The sequence below is a fragment of the Hemicordylus capensis genome, chromosome 6 (assembly GCF_027244095.1).
Source record: "Hemicordylus capensis ecotype Gifberg chromosome 6, rHemCap1.1.pri, whole genome shotgun sequence".
Lineage (NCBI taxonomy): Eukaryota > Metazoa > Chordata > Lepidosauria > Squamata > Cordylidae > Hemicordylus > Hemicordylus capensis.
The window spans coordinates 120,006,155-120,018,937 of record NC_069662.1 but is presented as its reverse complement, the minus strand read 5'-3'; the positions used below and the strand labels follow the sequence as shown (position 1 = coordinate 120,018,937).

Here is a 12,783-nt window from a genome sequence, read left to right as displayed (position 1 = left end):
AAGAGTGCTCAAACTCACCTGTCCCCCCAGACCATCACAGAAATGCTGGGAGTGCAGACTGCGCTCCCAGATTATCTGCGCTATGCTGTGCGGAGCTCCAGAGGTCAAGACAACACCTCCCGGCCTCCGGATAACCCACAGTGCACCACTCCATGAGCACAGTGCATTGACTGGACCCCCCGTCAGACTCTGTGGCTCCTCAAGCTGCGTGCAACCCAAAGAGAGACACGATCCCAGCAGCCGGGTTAAGGGAGTGCTTGCTCCCTTAACCTTGGCCAAGAGCCAGGCTTAGGAGCGGGGTTAGCGATCCACACAGATTCTGGCACTCCACACGGGCAGCCTAGCCCAGACTAGGCTGCCCAAACCTGGGCTAGGGTGCTCGTGAGAACAGCCTCAAAGTGTTCTCCTGGAGAAAGCGCTTTTGCAAAGAATGCCAGTGGACCACTTTGAGAAATGAGCTGTCGGTTATTGCTGATGTAATGAGGATGGTTGGTTGGTTTTATTTTCAAATGTGTTGTCTTACAGGTGACAGAAGCCAAAGAAAATGAACTTAATATTAACGAAGCCAGAGAACATTACAGGCCAGCAGCTGCAAGAGCTTCTCTTCTTTATTTTGTCATTCATGATCTGAGCAAAATCAATCCCATCTATCAGTTTTCATTGAAGGTTTGTTCTTTTTCTTTTTCTGATACTAAAAAGTAAGCACAGTGCAGCAAGCTTCATGAGATTAAGGCTGGACACTGGTAATAATATTTTCCAGAAACACTGAAGTGGTATGATTGAGTTATTGCTGCTTTTGGTGCGTGCATTCTGTTCTTCTGCTTTGCCCGTCGTCTCTGGTCAATCGGGTTTTACTGATTCTTATAGCATGGTAAAAACTCTCTGTTCGGCCAGACAGTTATGCAAGGAAGAGAAAGTAGGCATGTGCGCTATGGGCAGCAATGGCTTTATCATACTATTTAAAAGCAATTGTTGGTCTCCAATGTAAAAATAAATAACCCTCAGAGGGACACATAGCAACAAGCAGCAGTTCAGGAGGGAATATCACGACATTACAATTGTTCTGGCTTCGTGTCGCCATACATGTTTCTACCTTAACGTTGGGCATTGGGCTAAATCAGGCCTAATAAATTTTGATATAATGTACAATTTTTGCACAGATTTATAAACTCAGTATGATGTGTAGTATATTTTTGTCTTATCAGAACAATAATGGCTGTTTTAAATCCTCTAAAACCAATTTGAGTCTCTCCCCACCCCCCTGCTTTCTCCTTTATTTTTCAACCACCTGAACATTTTAGTCATTTTCTGGTATTCAGAGGACACTCATAATCTGTAGCCCTAAGCTGTAGCTTAGTTAGCTTGTGTCTAAATTGGGCACTGTCACCCAGTATGTCCTTGTGCACTGTAGTCTGTCCATATTTGAAGAAGGAAGACTACAAAGTTCTTGCCTTAAAATTTACAGCAATATAGAATGCAGTGAATGATTTTTGTGCCCCTGATGTTTCCATTCTTATTACCTGAGAAACACGATTGCACTCCAAGAACAGCAGATCAGTATGCACATTGTAGTGGCTGGACTGGAGCAAAGGTGATCTCCTTTCTCAAGGGATGACACACACACTATTATTGCTAACATTATTAAAGCATTCCGGATTGTTGCACTTCTGCTTTCAGAAGTCTAGAACCAGTTGCCAATAATGTTTCTTGCCAACAGGAAATTCTAACAAGTGAGATAAATTAATCTTATGTTCTTTTAGGCTTTTAACACTGTCTTTCAAAAAGCAATTGGGAAAGCAGAGGCATCAGAGGATATCCAGGGACGCATCTCCAATCTGACAGAGGCTATTACATATTTCACTTTTCTTTACATAGGCCAGGGACTTTTTGAAAGGGACAAGCTTATTTTTCTGAGCCAGACAACCTTTCAGGTAAGAAAAAAATAAATCAATACTTTGATCATTATTTGTGCCATTTCAGATTTGGGATACATGTGTTGATGCACAAATGCATCACTAATTACATTGCAAGGGTCACGTCATGTTCCTGACAAGAACAGACTCATCAACTTCCCTATATATTTTCAAAATATCAGTTGGTTACATAATCTCACACACACACACACACACACACACACACACACACACACACACACAAAACCCCATAATTCACTTTCTAATGAAAAAAAGAACTAGCTCCTACAATTGAGGGATGAAGATGAAAAGCATCATCAGCAGGTCTGTACCATCATAGTAGGCCATCTTAGGCCTTACAGGACAAGCAGACTGCCAATGAGTCTTGAAGCAATTACCAAAAGCACAAAGATACTGAACATTTTAGGGCTGTGTATGGGCCTAATCCATTTTCGTGTAGTCTGTCTTTCTTTCTTTTGGGGGACAGATTGAATATGTGGTCATTCTAAGTGGTTAAATTAGATAGGCTGATATATCTATTAAGGAGGCAATGGGATGAATGTGCAAGGATTATCTTTGAACTCTGAGTAAGGAGGGGCATGTGAAAACAACAGAGATTGTATCTTAAAGACTAGAAATATACTTCCACATAAGTTTTTGTGGGCTACAGTTCACTGCAGGGCATGAATATAGTACTGAAAAAAGCGAATGAACATGGGATTGCAGGTACATGTAAACCAAGTATTTCACAGTATTCCTCCAGACTACTTTCTGCTTGAGGAGAGCAGGGAATGGTGAGGTGAGGTTGCCTGATACTTGCTTCTCATATTAGAGATAAATGCCTGAGCAGGGCCAGAGAGTTACAAATATTCAATACTTCGTGTTTGGTGTGTGTGTGTGTGTGTGTGTGTGTGTGTGTGTGTGTGTGTGTGTACACACACACATATGCATGTGCACATACATATACAAAGAGAGAGAGAATAAATACAGTGGTATATGTCTTTAAATGGTGTGTGTGTGTAATGGCTTTTTCCAACTTTGCTAATTTTCTAGATTCTATTAAGAAATAAAGAGATAGAACATGCTGAATTGAATTTCCTGCTGCGATTCACAGTTGAACACACTTACAAAAGTCCTGTGGATATTTTAACTAATGAGTCTTGGAGTGCCATTAAGGTAAGTCCAGAAACCATTTTTTTAGCTAGTATATCCTATTTCTGGATAATGAAAATTGCAGTATGTCAAATATCTGAGCACTGTTTTTCCTTCATTATGAGTGCCTTTTTCACTCTTTAATGTATTTATTTCCATAAAGGTAATGTATGAAATATTCCATTTAATGTAGAAAAGTATATAAAATGTATAAGTTGACCAGGTGGTGGGGGGAAACTGGTCTAAAGCAAGCAGGTAGAAGAATTGCTGCTCCCCTCTTCTGTGCCTCCATGGAGCCATAGTTGCTTTGGGTTCATCTTAGAATGGGGCCTTAAACAGGGTTTTTCAGTCGTACGGACAGGTGAGTACAGGCTTGGGTGGGTAGAATATCTATCGTTTTCAGCCAGAGGCACCATTTTGGTTAATCCATGGAACAGCCCTTCAGGGTTTGTGGCCCAGAGGGTTGGGAAATGACTTCTTTGTGAAGTTATACAACTTGCCCACTCAGTGCTTTTGTGGCTTGCAGGGGTGGAGAGTTGGGTAGCCCTCCCACAATGTGGGCACTGCATGGTTGGGAGGAAGAGAGGAACTTGATTCCTGGCAACCTCCACACCTGGCTGATTCACCCTAAAGTGGGATGCGGTCTTCTTTAGGAGGATACATTCCACTGGGGAGGAGTGCCCGCACTCTTGTTAGATAATTGTTAGTATTCTCCATTGCAAGTTTGATGAGTTAGTAAAGTGTGACCCTAGTAAAATTCTGTTCATGTGTGTTGTGTCTTCTTTGGGGTTTGTGTGCAATTTTCCTCTGCTATCAACTGCTCGTATATCTTTAGAGAAGCCTAATTCACAGTCTGAGCATCCTGGTTATATACACAGGTGCACCCAGGTAATTCTGGAGCCTGGACCTAAAGGCCCTTGGAGCCCCCCACTCCACCCCACAAATTCAGCATCATCATGCTCGGCCAGGCGTCCACACCACCTGAGACAGACTAAAGAGGATTTGGTGGCCCCCAAAGGCTGCGTAGGCCCTGGACTTTGGCCCCGAAGTCCAGGGGTAAGAGCACCAATGGTTATATAGAAAACTGCAGTCAAAGAATTGGTATATTGTGATAGCCAACTTCTGTTATATCTGTTGCAGCTGTCAGAAGGCATTTATCCTTCTCTTTCAATTTTCAACATTCTGTTCTGAGAGAGTACAGTAGTCTGTTCCTTTATTAAATTTCCAAGAAAAGCATCTGTGCCTATATTTATTGCCATCATCCCCCTAGATCCCACACTGGATCCCCAGTATAAACTTGAATGTTTTCTGTGAGTCAGTAAGGGTGGCTGGTTCATGAAATGTAATGCTAACAATTTGCTACACTATAAGAATGTGCAGGTGGACCTTGTTATCTGTAGGGGTTCTGTTTTGCCCTGAAACCATGGATAACAAAACCACGGATAATGAGACATTGAGTGAATGGGAATTGGGGGATTAAATTCCTGGAAGTGAAAAGCGGCTGAAAAAGGCAGAAATAATTGGAGTAAAGTATTGTACCATGCTTCGCGGGTCTCCAGCTGTCCAGCAATGCTCCGCCATTCAGTGATTTACCATGAAAAATCATAAGGGGACATTGTTAACAGAAGAGCCACAAAATGGCTCCTTTAAGCAAAATGGTAGCCAGAAATTACCTCAGAGGTCATTTCTGGCCACTTAAAAACTGTGGATATGGAGATGTTAACCCTGTTTAAAACTGTGTATACCGAGGTCGGGTCTCCATTGCCTAAACACGGATATGTGAAACCATGGGTTTCAGGGCTGTATGTAACGAGGTCCACCCGTAAGTGATTAGAGCGGAGAAATTCAGCACCGTTGCAATAATGACCACTTCTTTCTCTCCTAGTGCAAATACCGTACTCAGTGTGCCAATAACTCATACATGTCATTGATGTGTTACAGGCCATTGCCCTAATTGATGCATTTCGAGGCTTAGATAGAGACATAGAAGGTTCTGCCAAGAGATGGAAAAAATGGGTGGACTCAGAGTGCCCAGAAAAGGAAAAGCTTCCCCAGGAATGGAAAAGCAAAACATCTTTCCAGAAGCTTATGATACTAAGAGCATTACGTCCAGACCGGATGACATATGCCCTGAGGTATAATGTTTGGCATTAGCTGCATTCTTTGCCAAATGGCACAATAAAACAAAGAAAACACCAGAAACATATGTGGCAAATCTGTTGGGCTATAAGCTAGGCTTGATATCCATGAACACTGATCATACAGTGACTGCTTTGAAGCCAAACCCATAGATGCTGCTTCATCTGGTGGGTTCATTCATATTTTAATTGCTTGACATACTGGTGAATCCATTCCATTGCACTACTGCAGCGCCCCCCCCCCCCGCTTTGTGGTAGCTTATGATAATGTGGTAAAATCCACATTGTGAGTAGAAGAAATGCACATTGCAAGCTGTATGGATGGAAGGATCATTAATACGGATATACATAACCCTTCATAAGGATTGGATTTAAATTCTAATACAAACAGTTGCTTCTTTGTATAAATTGTGTCTGAACTTAGCCGCTTCTGAGTTCCAAGTTGATTGGGAAACATGTTTGGCCTTCAAGCTACAACCCAGAACTTAGCTCAACTTCACCACCACCATGGTGGAATGGAATATATCTGAAAGTATATTTATGGGAATTAGAGGAAATGGTTCTTCAGCCTAAAAAACTGATAAAACTAAGAGCTGAGTACCCAGTCCTGTTCCAGACCTTTATCTTCAGCCGACCATTGCAACCTCTTTCCAATCGTGTTATTGGAAACCATGTAATGTTTTGTAGTACATTAAGTACTACAGCTTATGCATGCAGTCTACCCAGTGTATTTACATATACAATCATGTAGTGGTCTTAGAAGTGGCCAGAGGACAAAGTGTGACCGCCCCACCGCCCCCGTTTTCTCATCGTGCACACAGAGCGCACACGCCCAAGCCATGCCCCCGGCATATGACATCAGATGCAAGGGGACAGAGCAATGCCCTCCCAGGCCTGGGTCACCTACTGTATCTACATTTGGGGACCCACCACCAATACTGCCTCTTCCCTGCCACCGCCATGGTCAGCTCAGCTGGCTCCTCAGGCCAGCGCTGCTCACCCACAGCTATGCTGCAACAGCCAGCAACTCACCCAGCACTCGCCTGCTGCAGCAGCAGCAGCTCTGCACCTTCCCCCAAGAGCAGGCTGCAGCCTGAGCCCAGCAAGGTCCCTGGGCAGACAGAAAGAACTGCCTCTAGTTCTTCCTGACCAGCTCACACTATCTCATCTCACCCCATCTCATGTTCACTTTGAAATGAAACCCTACCGGATTTCTTGGCATTGGTCCTGCCCCTTGCATCTGACATCAGACTCTGAGACAGGACCAATGCCCAGGAGAGGGTCCATCCCTCTTCCAGAGAGCTGGAGAGGAGAGGGGCCCTTTGCTCTCTTGCTGGGTGCGGGATGGAGCAAGGAAGCACCCTGGGCAAGGGGGAACCTTGGGGGCCTACAGGACTAGGGACAACTGTTCACCCTTGTTCAATAGTCACTACGCTTCTGTACATATACTATACAACAATGTACTATACACACAATGTGTGCTGTGTACATTAGTATGTACGCATACCTAACATTGTGCATACCGGAATCCTCACTTTTCCTTGAAGTGACTCCCCTGCTGGTACTTTAGCTCAGAATTCAGTGAGTTCTTTGTATGCTCTTTTATATTTCTCTAGAAACTTTGTAGAAGAAAAACTAGGTTCAAAGTATGTGGACGGTACTAGAACAGACTTGGCTAAATCCTTTGAAGAAAGCAGTTCAGCTACTCCAGTATTCTTCATTCTGTCTCCTGGAGTGGACCCTCTTAAAGATGTGGAGACACTTGGTGAGCCTATTTTATTCAGTGGTAATTGTGCTGGTTTAAAAACATGGGTGCATGTGCTCTGAACACCAAATGGTGATTGATATGACAAGCAGCCCTACACCAGTATTTGGGACCCGCTGAGGCTGCTGCACAACATGAAAGGCAGCTCCGACTGTGATTCGTGATGAGGCAGCTGCGGAATGGTTTAGAACCACTTCCAGGCATTCACACAACGCTGTGAAAGTAGCATTGCATGACTTCTCGGCAGTAGTTTTAAGTCGTTTCTCAGCTGCCCCATTGCACTACCCCCTCGTGGCTGTCTCTCAAGTTGTGCAGCAGTCCTGGCAGGTCCCTAATGCCAGTCTAAGACTGCCCGTCACGTTGACCACTGCAAAAAACAAAGTCTATGTTCTGCAGATGGAATATAACATTCAGTCCAAAGATGTGGAAATGCATGTATGTAACTTCCAGCCAATTACATTTCCAGCCAATTGCATACCGTTTTTGTGTTTTTATTAAGCAAGCACCCCACAATGCAGTGGTAGGTAACGTGAGACACATTGGTGTTGAATGAAGAAAGCTGGGGATCTCTGTGCTAGGAAATGCTAGGAAGCTGCTTTACAGGGAGGGCCTTGAACATGACATTCTACATTCATAAGCAATTTTGGAAGGAATCTTGACATGGCAGTGGTAATAGGAAGTCTCTCCAATAGTTTTTAATGTTGTTGATTTGCAGAGTTGATAGACTGTTTCCTTAATGCATAGGTTATGATTGGTAACAATGGGGGCTTATGCTTTGAGTTAGACAGAACGGGAGTTGGTCTTTAATTAATACATGTTAAGTTCACCAAAAAAACCACCACCCCACAAATAGTCATTATCAAAGAATAAAGCAGATTTAAATTTGCAATTGTTTTCCTCAACAAGAGTTAAGTTTTAAAGATTTCCTCCACTCTGCCCTAACCCTCCATTCACTGTGGAAGGATGAATAAAAAGTGTGAGGCTATTAGCGCTACAGTGTGAAGAAATTTTTAGATTGAATATTCCTCTGCTTGGCATAATGCAAGCTCTTTTGTGCAGTTTCTTACCTTTTGACTAGATGAGGGCCAGAGGGCAATTTTCTCCATGCGCATGTAATCTTGTGCCCCCTGTGACTAAATAATGGTCATTATACAAACTGTATTCAATTGTGTAAGAAACTGTCGCTTTGTACTTAGGATTACAATTCCCCACTGACTCTGCTGAGAATACCAGGTTAATACAGCTGTGACCTGACTGTGCTCAATTTAAACTCGGGCCTCACAAGGTGAGAGGCTTGTGCATTTACCCACTGAACCAATCAGTTAAAAAACTGATGTGATAGCTACCACATGTTGCTCTCTTTTTTTATAAGGGAAATGGCTTGCACCCCCGTAAGAGTTTATAAAGCTCGTTAACAATACCTAGCATCTATCAAAATGTCAAAAGGTTCATTATCTTAAAACCAAGGGAGCAAGTTTCTGCAGGCTTTTCCTCCAATGCAAGCAGCGAAGCTGCTGTTGAGAGCTCGCAATTTTGGTTGTTGAAATGGTGTTGAGTGAAGTGCTTCAGAAGAACTGATATGTATAGTCCCAGTGATAGTGAAATTAATGGGGCATTATCTTTCTCCCCCTCCACCCCCTTCCTTTCCATTTTAATTTACCTCACCATTCCCGTTGCTCCACTTGCAGGCAAAAAACTTGGCTTCACAATCGACTGTGGAAATTTTCATAATATCTCTTTAGGACAAGGGCAAGAGACTGTTGCAGATGAGGTATTGGAGAAAGCTGCCAAACATGGCCACTGGGTTATTCTCCAGGTATGTGAGAAATATTGTGATTGACATCCTTTACATGTTCAGTCAAGCTCTTGCCCTGTACATGCTTAACCTCTGAGGTTAGCGAAAATAGTCAACAAGAAACAACCTTCTGAGAAATTATGAGAAAAGGAAGCTTCACCCAGCAGTAAAGAGTTACTTCTTTTCATCTCATAGGTGTATGGAGTGATTCTTAGTATTTGTAATAAAGTCTTGAGATATGGTAGGAGGGACCTGAAAATGACTGTGCCTGCTGTAGCTTACTACTGCTAAATCCTTTTGGCTTTTCCAAAATGGCTGCCAGAGGAAACTGCAAGAGGAAAGGAATGGGGCGGGAAATGATATTTAATCAAAAACATATTTTGGTTGGTTTTGCAAAATGGAGTGTTTTGTGTGAGCACTGCAAGATATTCCCTTTAGGAGATGGAGCCGCTCTGGGAAGAGCAGAAGGTTCCACGTTCCCTCTCTGGCTTCTCCAAGATAGGGCTGAGAGAGATTCCTGCCTGCAACCTTGGAGAAGCTGCTGCCAGTCTGTGTAGACAGTACTGAGCTAGATGGACCTATGGTCTGACTCAGTATATGGCAGCTTCCTATGTTTCTATGTTTTAATTTTTATGCTGCTTAGATAGGATTGACTTTTAAAAATATAACCCAATGCAACCATGAGAAGAAATGATTGAGAGGTGACATTTAATATCTGAGATAAATATTAAATAATATTTCATCTGAGGCTGGTTTTGCAAAATGGAGTGTTTCCTACCATCTTGCAAGTATTGTTGAAATTGCTAGAGGAAAGGTAAGTAATATGGGATAGTGTGTGCAAGACCTGCACATGTCCACACAATTTTGGAAAGTGGTGCTTGAGAGAAAAGTGTCTTCGTACATCCTGTTGTAGAGAGGCATCCTAGTTTTTGTTCTGTTTTTTAATCATTTAGTGTGGCCAATCAAAGCCAAGTACTCATCAGGAATAGATACTATTTATCAGGAAAAGATCAATGCTAGAGTCTTGTTTCCAGTTGCTGAGTCCTAGGCTCTGATGTTAAAAATCTCAATGTTTTTTTAGTCATTGCCAGTATCAGTGGCTATTTGAAAACTGAAAGGAGCTCTGGAGATAAAAATACCAGTACTAATAGGATTGCAGAACCATAGCCCTAACTATAGTTTTTCCCCTTATCCTGGCCTGCATATGATGTCAACATGACACACAAACAGTGGTATAGTTTTGCCAAAGGAGGGCAGAACTGTGTCAAAATGCCATCTTATCTGGCAGAAATCCAATTCATATCATGTGATACAGTAGTGCTACATGCCACCTTAAGTGGGCATATGTCCATGATTATCATTTTGCAGCCAAAGTTACCGAGAATCCTGTGAATAGCATTTACTCCTTGGTAAGTAAATATGGGGAAATTGCTCAGTCCCTGATATACTTAATAGTCATGGCATTCAGTAATCTTACTGAACATTCTCTGAGCTCTGGAAACAGCCAGCAAGCTTGAATGCATTAGTGCATACAGAAGGCATAATGTATATACTTAACTGCGTTGCAAAATGAAGACCTAGAACATCTGGAAATAATGAAGTTCTTACTAACATAAAAGATATTGAAACACAATCTCTGTTATATAATCCTTATTAGCTGCTTGCTACTCTTGAAATTACTTTAGAATTGTAGTTGGAATGTTTCCTTTTTTGTTAATGTAACTAGCTAGCAAAGTAAAGGCTTGATTATATAATTGGATACCACGCCTTTAAAATAATAATTTGTTGCTTATAATAGAGGTGTTGCATCTCTTAAACAGAACATACATCTTGTAGTGAAATGGCTGGGGACTTTGGAAAAACTTCTGGAAGAACACAGCAAAGGAAGCCACTCAGACTACCGTGTCTTCATTAGTGCTGAACCCGCTCCAACTCCTGAAGAACACATAATACCGCAAGGAATATTGGAAAATTCCATTAAAATAATTAATGAACCTCCTACTGGTATGCTGGCAAATCTTCATGCTGCTCTCTACAATTTTGACCAGGTAATGTTAAGATGTGCACCAGTAGCTTGTCTTGTCTTGTCTCTCTCTGTCTCTCCTTCCTTCCTTCCTTCCTTCCTTCCTTCCTTCCTTCCTTCACTCTAGGGAAAGGGCTTACCCTGCCAGGACCAAGCATACGCACCAGACTATGCCAACCCAACAAACTAGTATTTTTAGTGGGAAATAGAACATTGGGCAAATAGTAAACTAGTTTATTGGTGAAGAAATGTGAGGGTCCTTGTCAAGCAGCTGAGCTGTAGAGGGGCCAAGTGGCGAGACTAGCTTTGGAACTAGTTGTATAGAAGTCCATTTTATTACTGTACCACAGTATTTCCCTATAATGTAATCTTGCTACCAAATTAATTAGTTGTGATTTATTCCACCTTTCACCAAAAAAGATCTCAAGACAACTTGGCTTCTATCCAAGCTCTGTTTTTCTCAGCATAGTCCAGTAAAAGTTGATGGAACAATTCCATGACAAGAAGGTTGTTCATTTTACCACAAATGCACTTACTGGTCCATGGATGTGCATAGTGGATACCCAATCCATGTATCTATGACCAATAATTATGTGGTGCACTTCAAACAAGGTAATTTACACCAGGTCCCGCACAACACATGATGTACCATGCTACTGGTGACCTGCTAGCCATAAATTGTGTCTTGTCAGATGCTTGACAACCCCCTTGTTTTTGCAAGTCACAGGAAGGTGGCAAAAGCAAGACATTTATCAAGCTCCTGATGTACAAAACAGGAGGTTTTCCAAGCCACACACAGCTAGTGAGCCATGTTCAGCTTGGTCAGTGGTAATCTGTGCAGACCTGATGTACAACGCACCTTCTTACACAGAAGATATCACCATCTTGGAAGACTGTAACATAAGACTTTGCCCCTGAGTTAAATGCAGTTTTAGAGTAATTTCTTGTTATACTACTAGCCAAATATAGTATTACAATGTATGGAATCTATATCCAAGCAGACAAAATGCATCACCATATGCCATTATACATAGGGAGTTAGCTGCCTACAGGAACAAGCCCATTAACTTTCATTTAACCATTATCTGCTAAATTTAATATGCTCATCCATTCTTCATATTGTAGTTTGCCTGTCATCATGTGAGAAATGTAATTAATCTTGCAAAAGAATCCACAGACATAGGCTTATTGATGATCTGATAAAAATATTCTTGTGTTTTGTATTTCATTTACAGGATACACTTGAATTGTGTGCCAGGGAGCAGGAATTTAAAAGTCTTTTCTTTTCTCTCTGCTACTTTCACACTTGTGTTGCTGGGAGGCTCAAATTTGGGCCTCAAGGATGGAATCGAAGATATCCTTTTAATGTGGGAGATCTCACCATCTGTGTCAACATCCTCTACAACTATCTAGAAGCAAACACTAAAGTAAGATCTAGGAAATCTAATGACTTCTTGGAAGGGTGGTTCTTCTTCTGTGCATTGCTTTTAGAAGTGAATAAGAGAGGATGGAATACGTTTCCTTGGAGAGCATTAGCGAAATGGCTGAAATGTACATCTGTTGTTGGGTATACAAATCAGGCAGATCAAAGGTTTCTCACAGTGGATGCTTTAACTTCATAACATAGGTTGAACCAGTTCCACACTGGTGGCTTAGCTAAAATAAATTAATAAATAAATGAAAATGTCCTTCATTATGTTAACAAAAACAGTGGTTTACATGTGCATATATGCCAAATTCATTAGGCAGGTAATGAAGCATTTGCACAACCTTAATTACATACAGCAGTCCTGACAGTTCATAACACTGCATTAATAATCACTACAATTAATTCTGATGATGGAAGCAATTTACAGCACGTCATACATATAAATAATGGTGCGTTTCCTGTGTGTGTCATTATTATGTATTAAGGAGGCCACCTTGTTGTGACTTTCTCAGCAATGTTTCCCTTGAGTTAAAGTTTAAAACTAGATAAGCAATTTACTCTGTTTTGA

The 12,783-nt window shown here is 41.7% G+C and overlaps 1 protein-coding gene across 4 annotated transcripts in view; it reads left to right on the top strand.

Annotated features, from left to right (window-relative positions):
- Nucleotides 1–12,783, top strand: part of DNAH11 (dynein axonemal heavy chain 11) — a 250,146-nt gene that overhangs the window by 217,323 nt on the left and 20,040 nt on the right. For all 4 annotated transcript variants that reach the window (XM_053263692.1, XM_053263689.1, XM_053263691.1 and 1 more), the window contains 8 exons: nt 526–666; nt 1,761–1,931; nt 2,967–3,089; nt 5,007–5,200; nt 6,820–6,968; nt 8,657–8,784; nt 10,584–10,811; nt 12,022–12,213. In XM_053263692.1, the coding sequence (XP_053119667.1) occupies nt 526–666; nt 1,761–1,931; nt 2,967–3,089; nt 5,007–5,200; nt 6,820–6,968; nt 8,657–8,784; nt 10,584–10,811; nt 12,022–12,213 (1,326 nt within the window). The remainder of the gene's footprint in view (nt 1–525; nt 667–1,760; nt 1,932–2,966; nt 3,090–5,006; nt 5,201–6,819; nt 6,969–8,656; nt 8,785–10,583; nt 10,812–12,021; nt 12,214–12,783) is intronic.